At 44.4% G+C, this 21,454-nt stretch overlaps 1 protein-coding gene across 50 annotated transcripts in view; it reads left to right on the top strand.

The window, feature by feature from the left end:
• Positions 1–21,454, top strand: part of SORBS1 (sorbin and SH3 domain containing 1) — a 304,285-nt gene that overhangs the window by 269,313 nt on the left and 13,518 nt on the right. For 42 of the 50 annotated variants that reach the window (XM_053307082.1, XM_053307125.1, XM_053307131.1 and 39 more), the window contains 6 exons: positions 1,421–1,467; positions 4,753–4,867; positions 4,960–5,085; positions 10,645–10,839; positions 16,401–17,129; positions 20,624–20,740. In XM_053307082.1, the coding sequence (XP_053163057.1) occupies positions 1,421–1,467; positions 4,753–4,867; positions 4,960–5,085; positions 10,645–10,839; positions 16,401–17,129; positions 20,624–20,740 (1,329 nt within the window). The remainder of the gene's footprint in view (positions 1–1,420; positions 1,468–4,752; positions 4,868–4,959; positions 5,086–10,644; positions 10,840–16,400; positions 17,130–20,623; positions 20,741–21,454) is intronic. The other 8 variants (XM_053307122.1, XM_053307118.1, XM_053307110.1 and 5 more) reach the window with 2 other exon arrangements.

Here is a 21,454-nt window from a genome sequence, read left to right as displayed (position 1 = left end):
CTTTCTTTCCTTTTTGTCAAGATTCTCCATATCAGATAGAAAGAACAGAATGAGAACATATTTCATTCATTTAAATTTATTAAAGGGCAAAAAGAGACAAAAGGGAGATGTTCTGTTTCAGAACTGTGGGTGCTGGGTTGGGTACAGCCTTTTCACCAGGCTGGAAAGGCTTACCAGGATCCCTGCTATAGCATTGCCATGTTAGACTCCATGGTTGAGTCAAGGAGGACTCTTGTGACTCTGAGGGATTCTTTCTTTCTTTCCTTCTATGCTTGTATGTGACAGATATTGGACACCAGCTTTTTTAAATTTGGGGGTGGGAGTGAGGAGGAGGTGCATTTTAAAACTGCTTGAGGATCCTTTAAAGAAATCCTATTTGGATACACATTACTAACTATAGCGTTTTCTGCAGTTTCTTATTGTTAGAAAAATGCATGAGAACTATACAAATATATCTGAAACATTCTAATATGCCAATAAAATATCATTGACAGCTTCTCACATTTTATGTGCTTTAAGAACAGGTATTGGGGGTGGGAGTGCTGGTGTGTATGTGGAGAATGTGTGTGTTTGGTGTTGGATGGAACCATTTCAAAATTCTCTGGACCGAAAATATTATTTATTTCTCCCTCAGAAGACATTTTAAACTAAAATCCTGGTTTCCTCTCTATTTTCTCCTCCCTTTTGTCTCTTTCCTGCCAGTCATGAAAGAGAACATGATAATTCCTGAGTTCAGTTCAGGTATCCAACTGGCTGTCAGGAAGGGCTTTCTTTGCCCTGGTAAAGATTCAGAGTGCTGTGTTAGGAGGGCACTCCTTGCTGTCTGGCTCACTGTTATGCATATTAGAAGGGGATTTTATTCTTTTGTCACTGGAGCAGTTGTCAATCACAAAAGGATATTCAGAGGCAATCTTTGCTATGCAGCCTCCATATCAAGTCTTCATCATTTGCCAAGGCAAATCTGTTTTGTGATATCTTCTGGTACAAGCTGAAAATAGTTTTTCAGAAGCTTGGAATAAGCGTTGTAGACTAGAGTTGTCATTGCCCATGGTAGGGATGTTAATTTTGTGTACCCCACCATTATCTCTGCTCAAACTGGGTTTGCAGATTTTAGCTGAAACAAGCTCCCTCTAGAAACACATTATTATTATCCTCTCCTTTTGGTTTTAATTTATCCCTCAAAGCAGGATTTTGTCACTGACTGTTAAAGAACTGAGCTTTTTCTCCCCTAATACCTGTCTGAACTCTCCAGTGATGCATTTAAGTGAGCACAATACCTGAATCGATACCTGACAGTTATTTTGTCCCCCACCTGCTATCTGCACTTGACATTGATATGGCTGGGATTAATTTCCATACTACTTCAAACCATGTATTGGGAACTTGGCAATTATTTTAAATGTGCTGTTTTCAACCCTAGATGAGAGCTGCCCGAGCGAAGTTTGACTTTAAAGCCCAGACACTAAAGTGAGTATAAGTGGTTGACTGTTTCCCTTACCAGTGACAGCTTCTGGTTGTTAAATCAACAGAATGCTTCTCCATAGTGTAGCCAGGTCCTGTGTCTACTTCCAGTGATTGCTAATAAACAGAACAAGTGCCCTGTTCTTTGTCTGCACGATTGTTTGCATTAAGGGCTTTTCCAGATTTTTATTTATGGTTAATTAGTAGCACAGTTGATATTCTTTCATCAGTAATTAGGAACATAAGAAGCTGCCTTATACTGAGTCAGACCATTAGTCAATCTAGTGTGCTTCCGTACTTCCTGTGTTGTGACAATGCAGTCCCTGTGCTGACAGCAAGGTATCGTTCACATTTCAGATGCCTTCTTTCGGATTTTATCTTTGTGTTATAGTGCTACAACGTTGCACGTGTATCACAAGAAAGTGGCTGTATTTTCCCATTGTAGGAGTTTGAGATTCTGGGGATCTCAGATCTCAGTATCTCAGTTGGGGATCGTTTTCAATATGATCCTGCCAAGCCGAAGCATTTTACCCCTGTGGTAGCGGGTAATCTGGAAAGTGTCCTAGCTCGCTATTGGCAGCAGCTTATCCAGGGGTTGCAGGCAGGAGCTCTCTCAGCTCTATCTGGAGATGCCAGGGAAGGAACTTGGAACCTTCTGCATTCAAGCCTGCAGGTGCTGTTCCCTGAGTGAATATGGACAGTGCCCACACGTAGTCTCCCATGCATATGCAAACCAGGATGTACCCTGGCAAAGGGGGCAATTCATGCTTGCTACCACAAGAAATGCTCTGCTCCCACTGAGCAGGATCCAGACAGCTTTCCTTAAGAAACCTCTTCTGTTGCAGGAAAATCCTGTCTCCAGTGCTCAGAATGCAATATTTTGTTCCTGGGAATATTTGAGGTTCCCTCCCCCTGTTAGTGCTAAGAATATAGCTCTGACGCATTATAGGGAATGCTATGATTACTTGCATACCAGGGGCGGAGCCACCATTGGGCAAATGGGTTCAAAGAACCCGGGTCACTGCCCCCAGGGGCTGTGAGCCCCTGACGTCAGATGCAGGGGGCGCATTGGCAGCACGGCTGCAGTGTCTCTTCCTGCCTTTTAAAGTCAGGGAGAGTTGCTCCTGGCTGTGCGGCCCTGTTTAGGAGGGAGATCAGCCCATGCTGCCAGCACAGCACAGCTGGAAGGGCTCTCCCTGCCTTTAAAGGCCGGGGGAGTCGTTCCAGCCCGTGCTGCCCAAACCCCTGTTGGAACCCCCCACACAGCCCCATTTGGAAGGGAGACCACACACCCGTGTATGACATCAGACGCAAGGCATGGCTAGCCGGCCCCCTGCGTCTAGCATCAGGCGCAGGGGGCGGGGCCAGGGGGCCACAGCAACGGCTGAACACGGGCCACTGCCAGCCTCCCTATGCCCCGTGCATATCTGCTCTTTCTCTAATGTGTGGAATCTCCATCAAAATGCAGTATGAAAAGGGGAATACGCATAAGTACTTCAGAGAACCCTGGGAGCCCTTGAAGGTTCTTACACTGGTTTGGCATTATCTGCCTTCCATTCCAATCTCATTACATTATGTGTTCATCCTTCCCATGTTGATTTTTCAGACAGAGGCATAGTTTATAGAAGCATTCCTATCCTATGGCAACACACTGTAATGTAGAGATCAGTCCTGAGGAAAGCCCTGATCCACCTCTCTCTTGGAAGACTCAACACTGCTACTGTGCAGCACCATCTTTGGTGCTGCACAGTGATGAAAATAGCAGGGGATCATGCTTTCTTGAGAGATGACTAACTGATTGTTTGAAGCCTTTGCTGTACACGGCTAAGATTAGAAAAGCATCCCTTGATAATTGGGACATACCCAGATTAGGGCATAAGATAAACATCCTTGTTGTTTAGTATGTATTCAGAGAGCTTCCCTCACCCAAATGTTATACTTAAAATCTGCATTTGCTCTGCAAATCTTCAAGCCATAAAGCCCTGTAGACCAGGGGTGGAGAGAGGCCAGGTTCTGCCGCTGCCGTGGCCCCCCAGCCCCACCCCCTGCATCTGACATCAGACACAGGGAGTGACATCAGATGCAGGGGTGTGGTTTAGCTCTCAAACAGGGCTGCACAGCCCCGTTTGAGAGTTAAACTGGCCCGCGCTGCGTTCCTTTAAAAGGCAGGGAGAGTCACTCCGACTGCACTGCCAAGGCCCCATTTTTGAGCTAAATCATGCCCCCCACATCCCTGAGGGGCGGTGGCCCAGGTTCTTTGAACCCATTTGCTCAACGGTGGCTCCGCCCCTGCTGTAGACTGATGTAACAAAAACCCCATTGAGATGTGGGGAAAGTGACCTCCTCGCCACCCCATTCTTACAGGCCTGAAAGTGTGTAGGAAGCCCCACCCTGGTGCTGTCACTCACCCCCTCCAACCAGCTGCTTGTGTTTTCAGTGCTGTTTGTGTGAAGGGGAGCACTGTAACAACAATGGCTGGCACTTCTGTGAGTGGCAGCCTTGGGTGATCCAGGCTGCAGCTCCCGGATATCACAATTACGGCGCTTCCCCCTTCATACAAACAATGCCATAACCATGAATAGCTGGCTGGAGGGAGTAAGTTACAGAGTCAGGGTGGAACTTCCTGTCCACCTTGGCCCTGTAAGCATGAGCACAGGGAACCTTTTCAATGTCTGAATGGGGCTTTAGTGATGGTCTGTTCCCCAGTGTTCTATTCTGGTTTACAAGACAAAAGCATTTTCAATGGATGCACCCTATGTCTGGAACTCCCTCTTTGGGAGTCTGTCAGAATTTCAGTATGGAGAATTTCCAAGTTTTGATTTAATTTAGTCAGACTTATGGCCTTTGAGGATAGGTATATATGTATATTTGCTGAGTTCTCTATCCATATTTTAATATTTATATTTAAACTAAGTGGCCAACATGCAGAGCAGCATACCACCAGTGTGCTAACATCCGGCACTACCCATACTTTGGGGAGAGTGTGCAATAGCACACTATTGCACACTCTCCCCAAAGTATGGGTACTTTTGTGGAAGATAACAAAAACTTTCTGGAGCTTGTTCAGTGACGTGTTTCCACTCAAATAGAGCACTTCCAGAGCGTGGGTGAGCTTCAGAAAGTGTGCTCTTAAGCAGAAAAGCAAACATGCCCACACTTCAGGGAGAGCATGCAACAATACATTGCTAGGGTTGAGTGTGACTGGATGCTGGGCCCACTGCTACTGCTCTGGATGCTAGGCAATGCCTTTATCAAAAAGCCATTAATGCATCATCTGTATGTTGTTAACAGGGAACTCCCACTGCAGAAGGGTGATATTGTTTACATTTATAAGCAGATTGATCAAAATTGGTATGAAGGAGAACACCACGGCAGAGTGGGCATCTTCCCACGATCATATATAGAGGTACTTGTTTTGATGTTGTCACTGTTGGTTAATGCTATTGGTCTTTCTCGGGATCCTCAAATCTGCCTTTTGTGGGTTTTTTCCCCACCCAGCTACTTCCCCCCACAGAGAAAGCTCAGCCTAAGAAAACCTCACCATTACAAGTCCTGGAATATGGAGATGCAGTTGCCAAGTTCAGTTTCAATGGGGACACACAGGTGGAAATGTCCTTCAGAAAGGTATGGAAGGTGGATCCAGTAAGTAAAGAGACATTATTTGATTTCAAACTATAATGAACATGCTTCAGTGCAGCTACTCTAAGTCAAAAGCTGACAATGTTACTTTGTTGTTTTTTAAAAAAATAATAAAGTGTGTGTGTGTGTGTGTGTGTGTGTGTGTGTGTGTGTTCATATATATGAATATATGAACTAAACAAATTGATGGGGAACATGTCTATCATCAGCTATTAACCTGATAGCTAAATGGAAATTCCAAGAGGAAAACTACAGAATAGAATGTAAGAGGAACTCTTACATTCCATGTAAGAGGAACACTACATCTACACTACAGAGAGAAATTCGTGCTGTTGCTGAAACTAGTGATGCTGTTGAAACTGGCGTATCTGCACTACAAAGCGAAACTAGTGATGTTGCTGAAGCTTGTACGCTAGCTTAGAAATATGGATATCATTATAATGTATGCCTTAAATATGCAGCTCTGAACATTCTTTGGTTCAGATCTGAATAAAAGCTAGAGAAGAAATCAAGCCTTCTCTGCCTCCCCCACCTACCTCCTTTCCTACTGCAGTGGCAGAAATACCAGGAAATTGCTGCTCTGTCAGTAGCTCAGGGAATAAAACATTCCCAAGTGCTCTTGATGCCTGGCTCACAACCGTAGCTGTGTAAATGTCCTTCCCTTCCTCTGCCCCACAACTGCCATCAGTGGCGTAGCAAATCAGGCACATTAACAGGTGGGAGGGAGGGGTTGGGGAGGAATTAGATACTGTCATATTATTAGCAACAACATTTATTTATCTGTCTGTCTTTCATGTTTCTATACCACCTGATATTTACATCCCTAGGTGGTGTACCAAAATGTAAAATATTTAAAAGTCACAAATTAAAATACATGACAATAAAAACAAGAGAATAAAATAATTATTAAAACAAGTTTTTAAAATTATTAAAATGAATTCTAATTAAAAGCCTAGGAAAAGTTTTGAGGTCTTCCTGAAAACAAAGAGAGAAGGAGATGCTCTTATTTCAGCAGGGAGCATATTCCCAAGCCCAGGGGCAGTCACAGAGAAAGCCCGGTCCTGGGCTGCCGCCAAACGAGCCAGTGGCAACCGTAACTGGACCTCTCCAGAAGATCGTAAAAGGCGGCAGGGGTTATGACAAAGGAGGCACCCTCTCAAATAGCCTGGACCTAAGCTGTTAAGGGCTTTATAGGTAATAACCAGCACTTTGTATTTCACCCGGAAACATATTAGCAGCCATTACAGTTGTTTTAAAACTGGTGTTATGTGGTCCTTTTGTGTTGTCCCAGAGAACAATCCTGCTGCTGCATTCTGTACCAATTGTAGATTCCGGACTATGTACAAAGGCAGCGCCATGCAGAGCGCATTACAGTAGTGAAGCCTGAAGGTTACCAGCATAGGTACACCTGCTTTAAGGCCATTCACCTCTAGAAATGGATGTAGCTGATGTATCAGGCAAAGCTGATAAAAAGTGCTCCTGGATACCACCTCAACCTGAGAAACCAGAGAGAGCTCTGGGTCCAGGAGCACAGGCTATATACCTGATCTTTCAGGGGGAGTGTAACCCCATCCAGAACAGGCAGATCTAAACCATCTCTTGGGTTCCGACCCCCCACAGTCAGTATCTCCGTTTTATTTGGATTCAACTACAGTTTGTTTGTTTGTTCAATTTCTATACCGCCCTTCCAAAAATGGCTCAGGGCGGTTTACGCAGAGAAATAACAAATAAATAAGATGGATCCCTTTCCCCAAAGGTCTCACAGTCTAAAAAGATAGACACCAGCAACAGTCACTGGAGGTTTGTTATCCCTCATCCAGCCCATTACTGCCTCCAGGCAGGCATTTAGGGAAGATATGCCATTTCCTGATGAGATTGGCATGGAGAAGTAGATCTTGGTATCATCAGCATATTGATAACACCCAGCACCAAACCTCTTGAAGATATCTCCCAGCAGTTTCATGTAGATGCTAAAAAGCATTGGAAACAGTATGGAGCCTTGTGGGACACCACACTTCTGTTCTCGCTTAGGAGAACAACAGTCTCCAAGTGACACCATCTGGAATCTGCCAGAGAGGTAGGAGCAGAACCACTCTAAAACAGTGCCACCCAATCCCACCTCCCTCAGGTGGTCCAGAAGGATACCATGGTTGATAGTAGTGAAAGCCGCGGAGAGATCCAAAAAGATCAGCAGAGTCACACTCCCACTGTCAGTAGCCAGTTGGAGATCATACATCAAGCCAACCAAGGCAGTCTCAATCCCATAGCCCACACCAAAGCCAGTTTGAAATGGGTCTAGATAATCTGCATCATCCAAAACTTCCTGGAGCTGAGAGGCCACCACCTACTCAACCACCTTGCCCAACCATAGAAAATTAGAAACAGGTCTGTAATTAGCTAACTCTGAGGGATCCAGTGTAGCTTTCTTCAAAAGTGGTCTGACAGTAGCCTCCTTAAAACAAGGAGGCATCCTGCCCTCCCTCAGAGAAGCATTTATAATATTTACCAGACCCTCTCTAATAAGATGATTATTGGATGAGATAAGCCAAATTGAGCAAGGGTCAAGATTACAGGTTGTAGGATGCATAGTCCAAAGCAGTTTGTCCACTTCCTCAGGAGCCACAAACTGAAAATGATCCAATCTAATCCCATAAGAGGAGTTGCTGGACACCTCCACAGTAGACTCTTCAGTAACTGTGGAATCTAGCTCAGCCCGAATATGAGAGATTTTATCTGCCAAAAAGTCATTAAAAATGTCACAGTGAGTGACTGATGCTTTCAAGTTTAAATTCAAGGGGGAGGGGTAGATATTAGCCCCCTCAAAACCCTAGACAACTCAGCTGGACATGAATCTGTGGAAGCAATGTGGGCAGAAAAGAACTGCTTCTTTGCCGCCTGCACTATCAGAGCATAGGTCTTCAAATGTGCTCTGTAATGTGCCCGATCAGACTCGCACTGAGTTTTCCTCCACTTGCGCTCTAATCGTCTACCTCACCGCTTCAGCTCCCGTAACTCATCCGTATACCACAAGGCTGTCTTTAAAGCAAGTCAGAGAGGACGATTTGTTTATCGAATAAATAAACAAACAAACAAATATTGTGTCTACTGCTTTAATGAGTTCATTAAAGAGCCCCTGGTGGCGCAGTGGTAAAACTGCCGCCCTGTAACCAGAAGGTTACAAGTTCGATCCTGACCAGGGGCTCAAGGTTGACTCAGCCTTCCATCCTTCCGAGGTCGGTAAAATGAGTACCCAGAATGTTGGGGGCAATATGCTAAATCATTGTAAACCGCTTAGAGAGCTCCGGCTATAAAGCGGTATATAAATGTAAGTGCTATTGCTATTGCTATTATTCCATCTCTGTACCAGAGCATCGACAGAATCATTAGCAAAGCCAACCCTAAACCCTTCCAAGGCATCTTGGAATCCTTTTGGATCCAATAATCACCTTGGGCGGACCAATCTAATAGCTCCTTCACCCCTGCAGAGGTGGGTTGTAGCTGTAAGTTCTACTTTAACCAGATGGTGATCCATCCATGACAATGGGGATATGACAGGAGTCCTCACCTATGGAACACTTCCCTGATCAGAGCAAAACACCAAATTGAGCATGTGACCAGCATCATGTGTCAGACCAGAGACCAGTTGGGATAGGCCCACAGCCATGGTTACTATGAACTCTTGAGCCGTTCCTGACAACCTGGTCCCAAAATGAACATTAAAGTCCCCAAACAACAACAACCTGGGTAATTTCAATGCCAACTCAGCAACCAGGTCTGTCAGCTCAATTAGGGATTGCACTGGGCAGTGGGGTGATCGGTATACCAGCAGAAGTCCCAGTCTATCCCTGGTCCCTAGGCTTAGAGACAAACATTCAGTATAGGCCAAATCCCTGACAGGGATCCTGTTAAGGGAGAGTGTATTCTTTTAGCCACCCCACCCCCCTGCCCACATCCTCTTCCCTGCTCTGATATGGAGTAGTCCTCTGGTTACTGGGACCAAACTGGACCACTAGCCTCTCCTTACCAGGTCTCCGTAATACATACCAGATCAGCTCCTTCATCCATAATCAAGTCAAGGACTACCTCAGATTTATTTTGAACCGACCTGGTATTACAGAATAATAAGGTGAGGTTCTATGGGTGGGTAGCATTGCTCTTCAAATCAAAGAGGTGGTAGGCCTGCTGGAAGGGGAAACAGCAATTAAATTTCTGAATTCCCTTTCCCTAAAATGGCCTGCTGGCCTTCCAACGCCATATTCAATTCCTCACCACCACTGGTATAGCTGCCCCAGGGTCATTCCCCAGAGCTTTGGGCGGTATAGAAATGTTTTAAATAAATTCACCACCTCCCCATCTGTTCAGCCAAAAACACATACCTGTACCAGACCTAACTAAATACTAGGCAACAATGAAGTGAGCAGGAGTCCAACACAATAAGTTGGCCCCAGCCCTCAGTCCACCACTCCCTTTAGGGGGTGGAAGGTGGCATAACTTTATATATTATTTTAGAGGGTCACAGTATCAAAATCTTTGAGAACCTTTGAAGTAGCTAATGTTTATGTGATCTTCATCATGGGCTTTGAGACAAACTACAATTTTGGTAGAAAGCCACTGTTCTACAACCATCCATTTCAAGCAGTGTTATGAACAACTACAAAACTCGCATTTTCTGTAATCTTCCTGTTGACAATATGTTTCTAGTGTGGCAAAAGAAGAAGAAGAAGAAGAACTGGATTAGACCAGGGTACATGTTCTCCAACATTCTGTTTCCAACAGAAACCACCCAAGGGAGTTTATAAGCAGGGCACAAAGGAAATGCCCAACCTCTTTTTGTTTTTCTCGGCATATGGTACTCAGAGGACATTTCTACACCGTAGATTAAAATTGGTTTTATACCAGTGTAACTCATGATATTGTAGTTAGGTAACAGTGCTGAGAATTTTCCACTCTCTCTTCTCACAATTTTCCACTATCACAGTCAGGTTGATTTAAATGTGGCAAAAGACTGGATCTTTTCCCACCTTCTCATGTGATGTGTATGAGTATTGTGTGTACTGAATTCTGAAAACACAGTGAGTGGTGTGTGTTAGTCTGGAATATTTAGCAAATAGGCGAGAAGAGTGTGATCTTCTGCATGTTAGATTTCCTCTCGGCCTGTGTTCTTCTGTTAATTGGGCTTTGGCAGGTGCAGACAGATTTTGGGCAGTAGTCATGCCCACTAATGTGTGGAAAACAGAGCAAGATACACACACACACACATACATTGACTGAAGTGTGGATAGTCATTTGTAATTCCACATGTAGCTTAGAGTAGAAGGGAAATGACTGAGTAGCTCTAACAGCCTTCAGTCTGGAAACTCCCAGAATTGGCAAACTGAGTTCAAATGGCAATGAGCTATCCAGCTTGTTTTAGTACATAATGGCAGGTAACTACTTGGATTAATTACTAGCAAATCAGCCTGTTTTTGAGTAGCAGGAAGATCTTGCTGCAGATCCTGAACTTGATGTGATGCATTTTTTCTGTCCACTCATACTTCCTTGCAGGGTGAGAGGATCATGCTGATTCGGCGAGTGGACGAGAACTGGTATGAAGGAAAAGTCTCAGGCACCAACCGCCAAGGCATCTTCCCGGTCACATATGTGGAGGTGCTCAAACAGCCTGTGCTGAAGAACACACTAGACTATGCTGACCTGCTTCTCTCCCATTCTCCCAACCGTAGCCTGACAGCTTCCCCACAGGTACCTGCCCTGGATCTAGTCTTGCCAAACTAGAAATCGTTGCTGTTCTCCATAGTTAGTCCATATTTTCCTGCTAATGTCAGAAGAAGGTATTGTGTTCCATTTGCTAGCTGTAACATCAAATTTATATATGGGCTACGGAAGGGGTTCCAATAATATCCTTATTTAGGCATGTTCGGATGACTCATTTATGCTCCATTCACACGTTTCTAAGCTAAAAAGATCTTCTCTTGTTGTGCACAATGACGAAAAAGCTGTCCTGTTGGAGAAGGTCATAGCTGCATGCCTTAAGATCTTGCCTTCTCACTTAACCCTTACATACAGGAGGACTTGCACCAGTGGTTCTAGCATAAAGGAAAGGCACATGCTTAGGTTTTAAAAAGCAGGACTTTTAAATGATTGGACACAGCTGTAGAGTGTCGATAGCCTTCTACTGATCTCAGATGTGTGACAGAGGAGCATGGAAATGCACATCTCCTCCCACCATCTGATATGTTGTCTCACCATCACCTAGTCGCACAAAGACAATTTTCCTAATACAGAGTAGTATTTTGTCTCCATGTTATGGGGTGGTTCACTGTATCATGTGATTAGGCGGTAGTGAGACAGTGTGTCAGATGGGTGGGAGGTGCTCCTTTTTATTTTATTTTGTTTTTGTTTTTATTTTACATTTATATCCCGTTCTTCCTCCAAGGAGCCCAGAGCAGTGTACTACATACTTGAGTTTCTCTTTCACAACAACCCTGTGAAGTAGGTTAGGCTGAGAGAGAAGTGACTGGCCCAGAGTCACCCAGCTAGTTTCATGGCTGAATGGGGATTTGAACTTGGGTCTCCCCAGTCCTAGTCCAGAACTCTAACCACTACACCACGCTGGCTCTTCCCCCACATCTATCATACAAGCTGGCCCACAATAAACAAGCAAACGTCTGTATTGTGTGTGACAACAGCTAGCATGGCTCTGGAAAAGTATTGATTGTCTTTGGATTGCAATCTGGCACACTGTTAGGCTGCTTTTATCTTATTAAATGGAATTTATGCAGCCTAACTCTGTGCAGGATTGTAGCTTTAATTCATGGCAGACAAGCGCCAACAGAACTAAAGCTGCACCATGAAATTAGAAGTTGTTGCTTGCAGAGCTTCACTGATGGTGGGAGGCAGTCATCTTCCCATTGATTTTGGCAGACATCAGATCTAGCTATCAGTTATCAAAAACAGTGGCGTAAGGATGGTATGGGCAGCCCATGTTCTCCCGGGCTACCCTCCCATGGTGGTGGCAGTGGCATGCCTCTTCCCCAGCGGCAAGGGAGATGAAGGCACAGCGGCAACCTCCTCACCCCTAGTGACGGCGAAGGCATGCTCCTGCTCCTACCACCCACACTCCAGCCCTGAGAAACTGGGAAGCAGCAGCAAGCTGCAGGAGTGCCATGCACCACTGGGGATGGGCAGTGCAGCGCGCCATGGAGAGGAGCATGGCAACAGGTAGCAGCAGGAGTGGCTGGCCAGTGGGGGAGGGGAGGTAGGGGGAGGCAAGTGAGGCAGCCCCTGAGGCAGGCCAACATGTATTCTTTGGTTGTGTCCGCCCATTTGTAGCTCCACCCCTGATCAAAAGGACACTGTTTCAAAACTCAAAGCCCTAAAATTGTGACTTCTACAAAATACATCCTGCCAGTTATGGGGTCATGGGTTTGACTCATGGGGAACCATTTGGCAGGCTGCCCCACCAGTTGCTGAATGGCATATTTTGACTGGTGAAAACCATGTTCTGGGGCTTGCTGGTCTGGTAATTTCTCACTTAGGTGATACGGGGTAAATACATTTGTCACATAAATGTATCTTATCACACAGAAAGCTAGAAGATTGAGAACAAAAGAAAACAGGAGACATGCAGTTTGCCATATATCTTCTGCTAATAGCCACATCTGCAGAAGAATATCCCACATGTTTCTTAAGTGTCTCTGGTTCAAGGGGCTACCTGATGGAAGCAGAATAACTAGCTAGCTTCTGTAAAACAAGAACAGAACTTCTGGAAGGTGAGCCCTTCCGTGTAGGCTGGAAAGAGAAGGAGGTGCAGCCTTGCTGCGGTTAAGACCCTCAGATCCCTGCTGGATCAGATCAAAGGTCCATCTTGTTCAGCATCCTGCCTCCCACAGTAGCCTTCCAGATGCCTCCAGGAAGCAGAGCATGCAGTTGATAACTCCATAGTTTATTTTTTCTCTCAATTCAAAAGCCCCAAACACTTTAGACTTTTCTCATAACAGAAGTGCTCCAGGCCCTTGATAATTTCATTGCCCTTTTCTGCACATTTTCCAACTCTCTTGATATCCTTTTTGAGATGAAGTAATCAAAACTGGATCATAATTCCAAATATGGAACCACCATGAAGACATTATAATACTGGCAGTTTTCAACTCCTTTCCTAATCACCCTTGGCGTGGAATTTATCCTCCCTCCCCACCCCTCAGCTGCCATGCCCTGAGGGCCAAATTAGATAAGATGCGGGAGATGTATGCTTCCAACAGAGATGCTTTGATTGCTGGGTTGTTGTTTTTTGCTTAAGCTGTAGAGGGGGTTCTGATTTGCATCAGGGCCATTGGGCAGGGGAGAGGAGTTTGACTCTTTCCCCCTCACTGCAGCCTCGATCCAACAGAGGATCCTGTTGAGCTTGCAGTTTTTCCTTCCGCAGCTGTCGCTCTGGGCTCCAACATGGGAGAAAAGAGTTAAAAATAAAGCTCCACCAATGCCAAGGCCCTGATTCAGAATGTTCCCCTGCCTTGCAGCTGATTTTAGCAAAAAACCAAAAGCAAAACTAAGATGCATTCATGCACCTCCAACATCACATTTAGTTTGCCCTAGAGTGGATGTTTTTGTTGAGCTATCCACCATGATCCCAAGATCTCTTTCCTCCTTAGTCACTGACACTTCAGACCACTGTTCTCTCTAAGGCATGCGCACATGCACACGCTCACAAGTTTTTGGATGTCCGCTCAGTTAATTTTAGATCCCGCTCAGGTTGAATCAGGAAGGCCCCATTCTGAATGCAAGTGTGCACACACTGCCTTTATACTGCAGCCCAGAACAAAACTCATTCCACACAGAGATGAGAAAAATTAGGGACCACTGCTTCAGACCCTATCAGTGTACCTGTGAACTCCCCACCCAGCCCACCCTGTGTGCCTCTCTTTATTCTTACTTGCATTGAAGCCAGTTTAAAGAGATTGTTGCCCTTGACCAAGGCTGTGGTCCCCTCATTTTGTGCCTGTTCTTTTTTGTTCCCTTAATTAAACAACTTAATGAGCATGGTGCTTTATAAACACACACACGCACACACCAATTATGGCAATGTCATTAATTTGAAATAATTTTTCTGTTTTTATTTTCAGCATTTAAAAAAAATCCTCCTAGTAGAAATTCCTGCTCTGGTAGTCCCTTTGCTTCTAGAAGATCTGACTTAAACGTTTGTGCGAGTCATTTGTGTGGCACCAGGGGCTGCTGCCTCTCCAGGGCAGTAGGGGTCTGTTCCAGCTCCCAGGACCAGAGCCAGGAGATGAGTTCGGCCTCTCAGTGTGCTGCTGGACTGTTTGCTTGCTCTGAAAGTCAAAGCTCCTCTGCATGGTGAGCAATATTGCTCATATTGCTCACCATGCAATTGGCCATGCAAAAATGAAGGATTTTCACAACTTCTGGGGCTGGAAGACAAAAGACTACCACTGATATACTTAAAGAAAACAAAACTGCTTGGGGTGACCATAAATGTTGTGCTATTTTTCTGTCACTTGGCAGAGAAAATGTCTTACAGATATCCAGATGAATAAATAAGCCATATTGATCAAAGGGAAATGTATTTCCTTTTAGAGAAGTATTTATCCTGCACATGCATTTGGGGCTTACTTTTTAGCATTGTTTCATTTTCCTCCCATTACATTTTCCACTGGAAATTTTCACATCTGTGGGGTTGGGAAATTTAGATATTTTTTGATTAACTGAAATCTGTCAAACTGATTATGGCATGCTGACCGTGATTACTCAGTGTGTTCTAAGAGCTTTACAACTAGCATTACAATAAGTGAATTATCACTGGGGAAACCATGGTTTCTACAGAGTCTTCATGTTGAGAGAACTTCCATTAGTTGAAAACAATTTGGTATCCTTGCTTCCTGCCAAGGCAATTTTTGGTTTAAAAAAAAATCTGGGGACAGTCACATGCAGTCACAAGGAACTGCATGTAGAACAAACACTGTTACACGAGGATGGCTTAGTTGCACTACAAATGCTGATAGCACAAGAGTGTTTGCAGTAGCACTAGTCTGGAATGCAAATTCCAGGCAGCGCTGCCAACTAGCTCAACAGTCGTCCGTCCCCCATCCCCCCCGCCCCCAGTGTAAAGACCTCCTTCAAGGTCTGGATGTCAGCCAGAGAGATTTGCAGCTCAATCCTTATTTGGAAGGAAATCCCACTAAGGTCAATAGGACTTGCTCCTGTGTAAGGGTGCGTAGGGTTGTATAAATCCATACATCCTTTATTTTATTTTTTCATGCTTGATTGACCATAAGCCATTTTGCCTATCTAAAGAAAGGGGTATTTCAAATTGTATATAATTACACAGAGTGTGCACAATATGCTTTAAAATACTGAGGATCAGCTTCTCTCCAGGTTCATGTTCCCCTTTGTGGTACAGGAATGTGTGAGACAGTTGCACCATTTGTGTGACATCCACTTGTGTATGTAGAACTTGATTTCTTTTGCACTTTGTAAAGCTGCCATTGCAAGAACTAGGGCCCATCCATTGCCCATGCAGAAGTGGCTGTTTGCATAAATGGTGCCTTCAAATCCTGGTGGCCCTAGAGAAGCCTATGTAGAGACTGCCTCATGAGCTGCCCCTTGGAACAAGGTGGAATTAAGCACAAGAACCATCAATAAACCATCGGAGGCAAATGATGCCTAACAATAGTAGACCTGTGTGCATAATTGGATCTTTCATTGATTCCCTATAAAAAGTAGGTGAGTGGGCAATTTAAAGCACTTGTCTCCCTTCTTTCCACCTCCTGAAGTGAAATGTTTTAGCTGTTTTTCTCCTAATGGGGTTCTGAGGCCAGAACTGAGAGAAGCACCACTAAACAAAAACAGTTTGGGATGAGAAAGCACTGGTGGGGGCAGAAGGCAAGTTCAGCCACTCTCCTGTCTACTCGTATTCTGCATTTTAAATTGCCTCTCTCCCACCTCCTGCCTATGGGGAATTGTCAGGACCAAAATTGTTTCCTATCACCATTACATCTAGTAATGCCCTTATTGAAGTGTGCAGAACGTGCATGTACCCTCATAGACCTACAGGACTTAGCACATTGCCTTCAGCTCCGTAATGTTCCAGAGAACACTTGTTTCACGTTTCTGATCCCTGAACCTTGGTTTCAGGAACTTGATTCTTTTCTGTGTTCAGCCATGCCCTAGCTTTCTCATTTTTCTCCACATTTTCTACTTGTATACCCTTTATTTTAATTATTTTTTCTAATGACCTGCCTTTCTGTTGTGCTTCTTCCTTTCTTTCTCATTTTGTTTCCCTCAAGTCTGAGCAGCTTTTCACACCAACTCCTCCACCTTTACCCTTCATGCGCCAAGCCCTGTCTCCTGAGCTGCAGGCCATCACCTCAGAATGGATTTCCCTGACTTTGGGAGCATCCTGTAGCAGCACTCCGGCCATCACCCCTCCTTTACCACCTCTACCTGATGCTTCTCTCTGTAACATCGACTATCTCATCTCCTCAGCGGTGGCCAGCCCTTCACCTTCCATTAGCCTTCACCATTCTAATTTCTCCAGCTCCTCAACTCCCAGATCTGTCATTTCCCCCTCCCCATCTGGGCCTCAGCCATCTAATCAAAATGTCAGCCTGGTCACTCTGCGAAGTGAAGAAAAGTTGGTTAGCTCCCCTTCTCCTCATGTGAGCTATTGTAATTCACCTTATTCTGTAGTTGGCAGCCCAGACAGCTTCCTCTCAGAGCTCAGTGATGTCATTGACCCCCAAGACAAGCTCCAAAGGAGCAGAGGAGCCAGCCAAAACATTGACAGGGAGGACCAGATCACAGCTGACAAAGACTTAAGTGGCATTCTTGAGATCAGCAGAGGGAGCTGGCTGAGACAGTCAGAGCTGGAGAAGTGTGTTAGCTCACAAAAGAAATATCTTCACGCCTTTGATGAGAGCAAGCTCAATCAGGAGGAAAGAAATGGCCCTAAGAAAAGGGACATCTGCAATAATAAACAAGTTGAACCGAGGGAGAGTCAGAGCAGGGCTATGAAGGTACTTTTCATGCATGCATATGTTGTACTCTTGCAATCTACATTGTGTGTATGTGTGGGGGCGGGGTCCAGTACTATCAGCCTCAATTACAGCTGGACATAGCTGATAAATCCTTTAATTCTTTTCTAACTTTATAGTGACTAACTGCAAAATATTGTCCCCTGAACTGGTTGAGTTGAAACGTCGGATGAATTAGCATGAGGATTATTTTGGCTAGGACCTAGTGATGGGTTTTTTTTAAATTTTACTTTTATATCTTGCTCTTCTTCCAAGGAGCCCAGAGCGATATATATGGTTATGTCTGTTCTCACAACAGCCCTGTGAGTGATACAGCCAGACTCTTCCCCTGACTCCCGTGTGCCTTTCTTGGCCCCTAGCAGGCACTTCTAAACTCCATTCTTACTCCCCAGTAGGGATGTGCAAAAAATTTCGGGCACAGATCAATCTGTGCCCGAAATGAGCAATTTCGGGTGATTCGGGTCCGAACCGAATCACCACCGATGTCCCCTGATATTTTTCGGGGCCGAGCCGAATCACCCCTGATTCAGGCCCGAAAAATTCGGGTGATTCAGACTGACATCTCTTTGAATTTCCCACCTTTTTGCCTCCATTGATTTGAATGCAAAAAGGTCTGATGTGACATCAGCTTGAATTTTGGGTCCCAGGGGCAAAATAGTGGGGTGGGGTGGTAGTGCCTAATGAATGGAGGCTACCACCCAAATTTCAGGGGGATTGGGCAAAGGGCTGATTTTGGGGGGATTTTTGAAGTTTTAGTGTCTTTGGGGCAGTTCGGGGGCATAGCGTGGGATCTGGGCAAAAAGAGTGGGGTGGGGTGGTAGTGCCTAATGGGTGGAGGCTAGCACCCCGATTTCAGAGTGATTGGGCAGAGGGCTGATTTTTGGGGAATTGTTGAAGTTTATGCATCTTTAAGGTTTTTCCCCATAGAGAAGCTTTTCCCCCAAGAATTCTGAGTGTGGATTCTGTGATACCAAATTAGTATGGATTCATGGTGTTTCATTGAAAATCTCATTAGCTATCATAGAATCCACACTCAGAATACCTCCGAAACAACAGAACCCTGTACCCCATGGGTTAGAAACCCATGGGGGTGGTTGGCACCCTATGTGAACTACACTACCACTCGCTCTGGGCCACCCCAGCACCCCCCAAGTGCACTTATGGGGCTGCTGAAAGCTCCATGCATACCCTATGAGGAAAAACCTTAAAGACGCGTAAACTTTAACAATTCCCCAAAAATCAGCCCTCTGCCCAAATCCTTTGAAAAAATTCAGGTAGCTTCCTTGACCCTACCTGGCACTACCACCAACCCCACACTGCTCTAGGCCACCCCTTTGCCCCCCGCATGAAGCTATACGTTTGCTGACACCTCAATGCTTCTCTATGGGGAAAAACCTTCAACAGTTGAAAAACCTTCAACAGTAAACTTCAACAGTTTCCAAAAATCAGCCCTCTGCCCAATCACTCTGAAATTGGGGTGGTAGCCTCCACCCATTAGGCACTACCACCCCACCCCACTCTTTTTGCCCAGATCCCACGCTATGCCCCCGATCTGCCCCAAAGACACTAAAACTTCAAAAATTCCCCCAAAATCAGCCCTTTGCCCAATCCCCCTGAAATTTGGGTGGTAGCCTCCAACCATTGGGCACTACACCCCACCCCACTATTTTGCCCCTGGGACCCGTTTTTCATACCCAAATCGATTCAGATTCAGATTTAATCTGAATCCGAAGCGAATCAGGGGTGATTCGGGTAGCCCAGATTCGGGCACAGAACAGAACGGGGGTGATTCGGTTTGGGTCCCGAACCGAATCACCGAAAACCCAAATTGCACACCCCTACTCCCCAGTATCCACCCCAGTTTGTCTTAGAGTTTGAGCCTCAGGAAACCTGTCATAGTAAGGCAGTGAAAATAGGTGATTGCAACAGGTGATGGTAGAACTGCTGTGTTGCCAGCCAAGCAATATGCGCTCCGAGCGAGTCATACCAGAGAGAACCCAGGAAGCTGCATTCTGCACCAATGAAAGTTTCCAAATATTCTTCAAAAGCAGCCCCACATAAAGAGCACTGCAGTGATCCAACATGACTAAGGCATTTTCCTCTTTCCATACCAATAGAAAAGGAAGGAAGGTGGCCTTCTCTCTTTGGAACACTCCCCCCCCCCCCGATTCATTCAGACACCTCCCTGGCTGCTTTTAAGGCTCTATTTAAGACCCACCTGTTTCACCAGGCATTTGCCTATTATTATTTTTTCTTGTTTACACAGTCAGACAGGTGTTATTGACTGGTTTGTTTTATCCAGACATTGAGTCCTTTCCAAGGACCTGGGATGGCTGAATTTTATTATCAATATTGTTGTTGTTATAGATATCGTCGCAAAATATAGGCTGTTCCCAGTAAAGTTGTTTTTTGTAGTTGGCTGATGGTGATTTCTGTGGCCCCTAGGGTGTTAAGGTGCTCTTCAAGATGTTTTGGAATTGCACCTAGGGTGCCAGTTACTACTGGGATAATTTTGGTCTTCTTCTGCCACAGCCTTTCAATTTCAATTTGTAGATCTTTGTATTTTGTGATTTTTTTTCTATTTCTTTTTCTTCTATTCTGCTATCACCTGCTATTGCTATGTCAATTATTTTGACTTGTTTTTCTTTCTTCTCGACTACAGTTATATCTGGTATATTGTGTGGCAGGTGTTTGTCTGTTTGTAGTCGGAAGTCCCATAATATTTTTGCATCTTCATTTTCTACAACGTTTTCAATTTTATAGTCCCACCAATTTTTGGCTACAGGTTGCTTGTATTTTTTGCAGATGTTCCAGTGTATCATCCCTGCTACCTTGTCATGCCTTTGTTTGTAGTCAGTCTGTGTGATCTTTTTACAACAGTTGATTAGGTGGTCCAGGGTTTCATCTGCTTCTTTACAAAGGCGGCACTTGCTGTTTGTTGTAGACTTTTCGACTTTTGCTATTATTGCATTTGTTCTTACTGCCTGTTCTTGTGTAGCTAGTATTAAACCCTCTGTTTCTTTCTTCAAGTTGCCATTCTTAAGCCATTGCCAGGTCTTGGTGAAATTTGATTTTTCGGTTATATTGTGCAAATATTGACCATGCATATTGACCATGCATAGTCAAATATTGACCATGCACATTATTATTATTATTATTATTTTATTTTATTTTATTTTATTATTTTAATTAATTGTTATTGGTATTGTTGTTCACCATCTAGAGTCTTTGGAGGAGGCGGTATATAAGAAAATTGTAATAAATAAATAATGCCTCATCCATTCACAATGCATTAAGCCTTCAGTGCTAACAGAGGGCAGACAAGTTCAAATGGCATGCCTGCTTTTGCATGGGCTGGTTTGCTGCACTTTGCACCAAGTTTAAAACAAACGTTCTTGTTTGTAAGAACATCATTCTTGTAATGTTGTTAATGGGACAGTGCTCTTTGCTGACCAACTTTTCTTTCCTTTTAAAAGCCTGTCAACACAAAACCATTCTCTCCATCTGCTCTTCTATCTCCCTCTTCAATTTCTTCCTTTGCTGTTACAACAAAACCACCTCCCAGACTCACACGCAGGGTCAATATACCACAGGTAACTATTGGATGGGGAGGGGACAAATTGCAGCTTGGAATCTCATGTTTGTTGCTGTTGGCATTGTGCAATTTGCTTACCCATATATATTAATTCCATAAGTCTAGGACATCTCTTGCTTTTTAGAGCCTGCTTCAGCCATGCAAGCTGGTCCTGTATTCATATAGAATTTTAATTTGTCAGGTTTAAGATAATCTAAACAATTTATGTTCTTGTTTGCTTACACAACACTTGCAGTGAATATGCGAAGTGACTCCGCTGAAAAGCATTTGCACTGAGATAATGTGGGAAAGCTCTTGTCTGTGATGTTAGCTTTGTGTAGTCACAGAGTGATTTACAGTGGCCGAGCGGAATGAAATGAAATGAATGAAAAGGAGGTTCGCTGGGTCTCCCATGAATGGGCATGGACTGTTGGTTCTGTCCATGCCTGACTTGGCCCACCTGTGACACTAGCCATGATGCAACGTGCTAAGATGGTGCGGACTTGTTAACCTCAAACCAGAATTCCAGGTGTCCATTTGTGCTTATTTAATCAACATTTGTTTTCTCTGTTTTGGCTGAGCTTAGGAATTCATCGTTCATATTTGGAAAATGAATGCAGCAAATCTTTAAGGGCAATAGAGTATATTAGTTCATCATGTTTTTAAAAAGGAGGAGCTGATTTTTCATTTCAAACCATTTTTTATTTCACCTAGTCCTTTGTGCTGTATTTTA

The sequence above is a fragment of the Hemicordylus capensis genome, chromosome 3, assembly GCF_027244095.1.
Source record: "Hemicordylus capensis ecotype Gifberg chromosome 3, rHemCap1.1.pri, whole genome shotgun sequence".
NCBI lineage: Eukaryota > Metazoa > Chordata > Lepidosauria > Squamata > Cordylidae > Hemicordylus > Hemicordylus capensis.
Note: the sequence above shows the minus strand (reverse complement) of the source record. Positions and strands in the feature narration are given on the sequence as shown.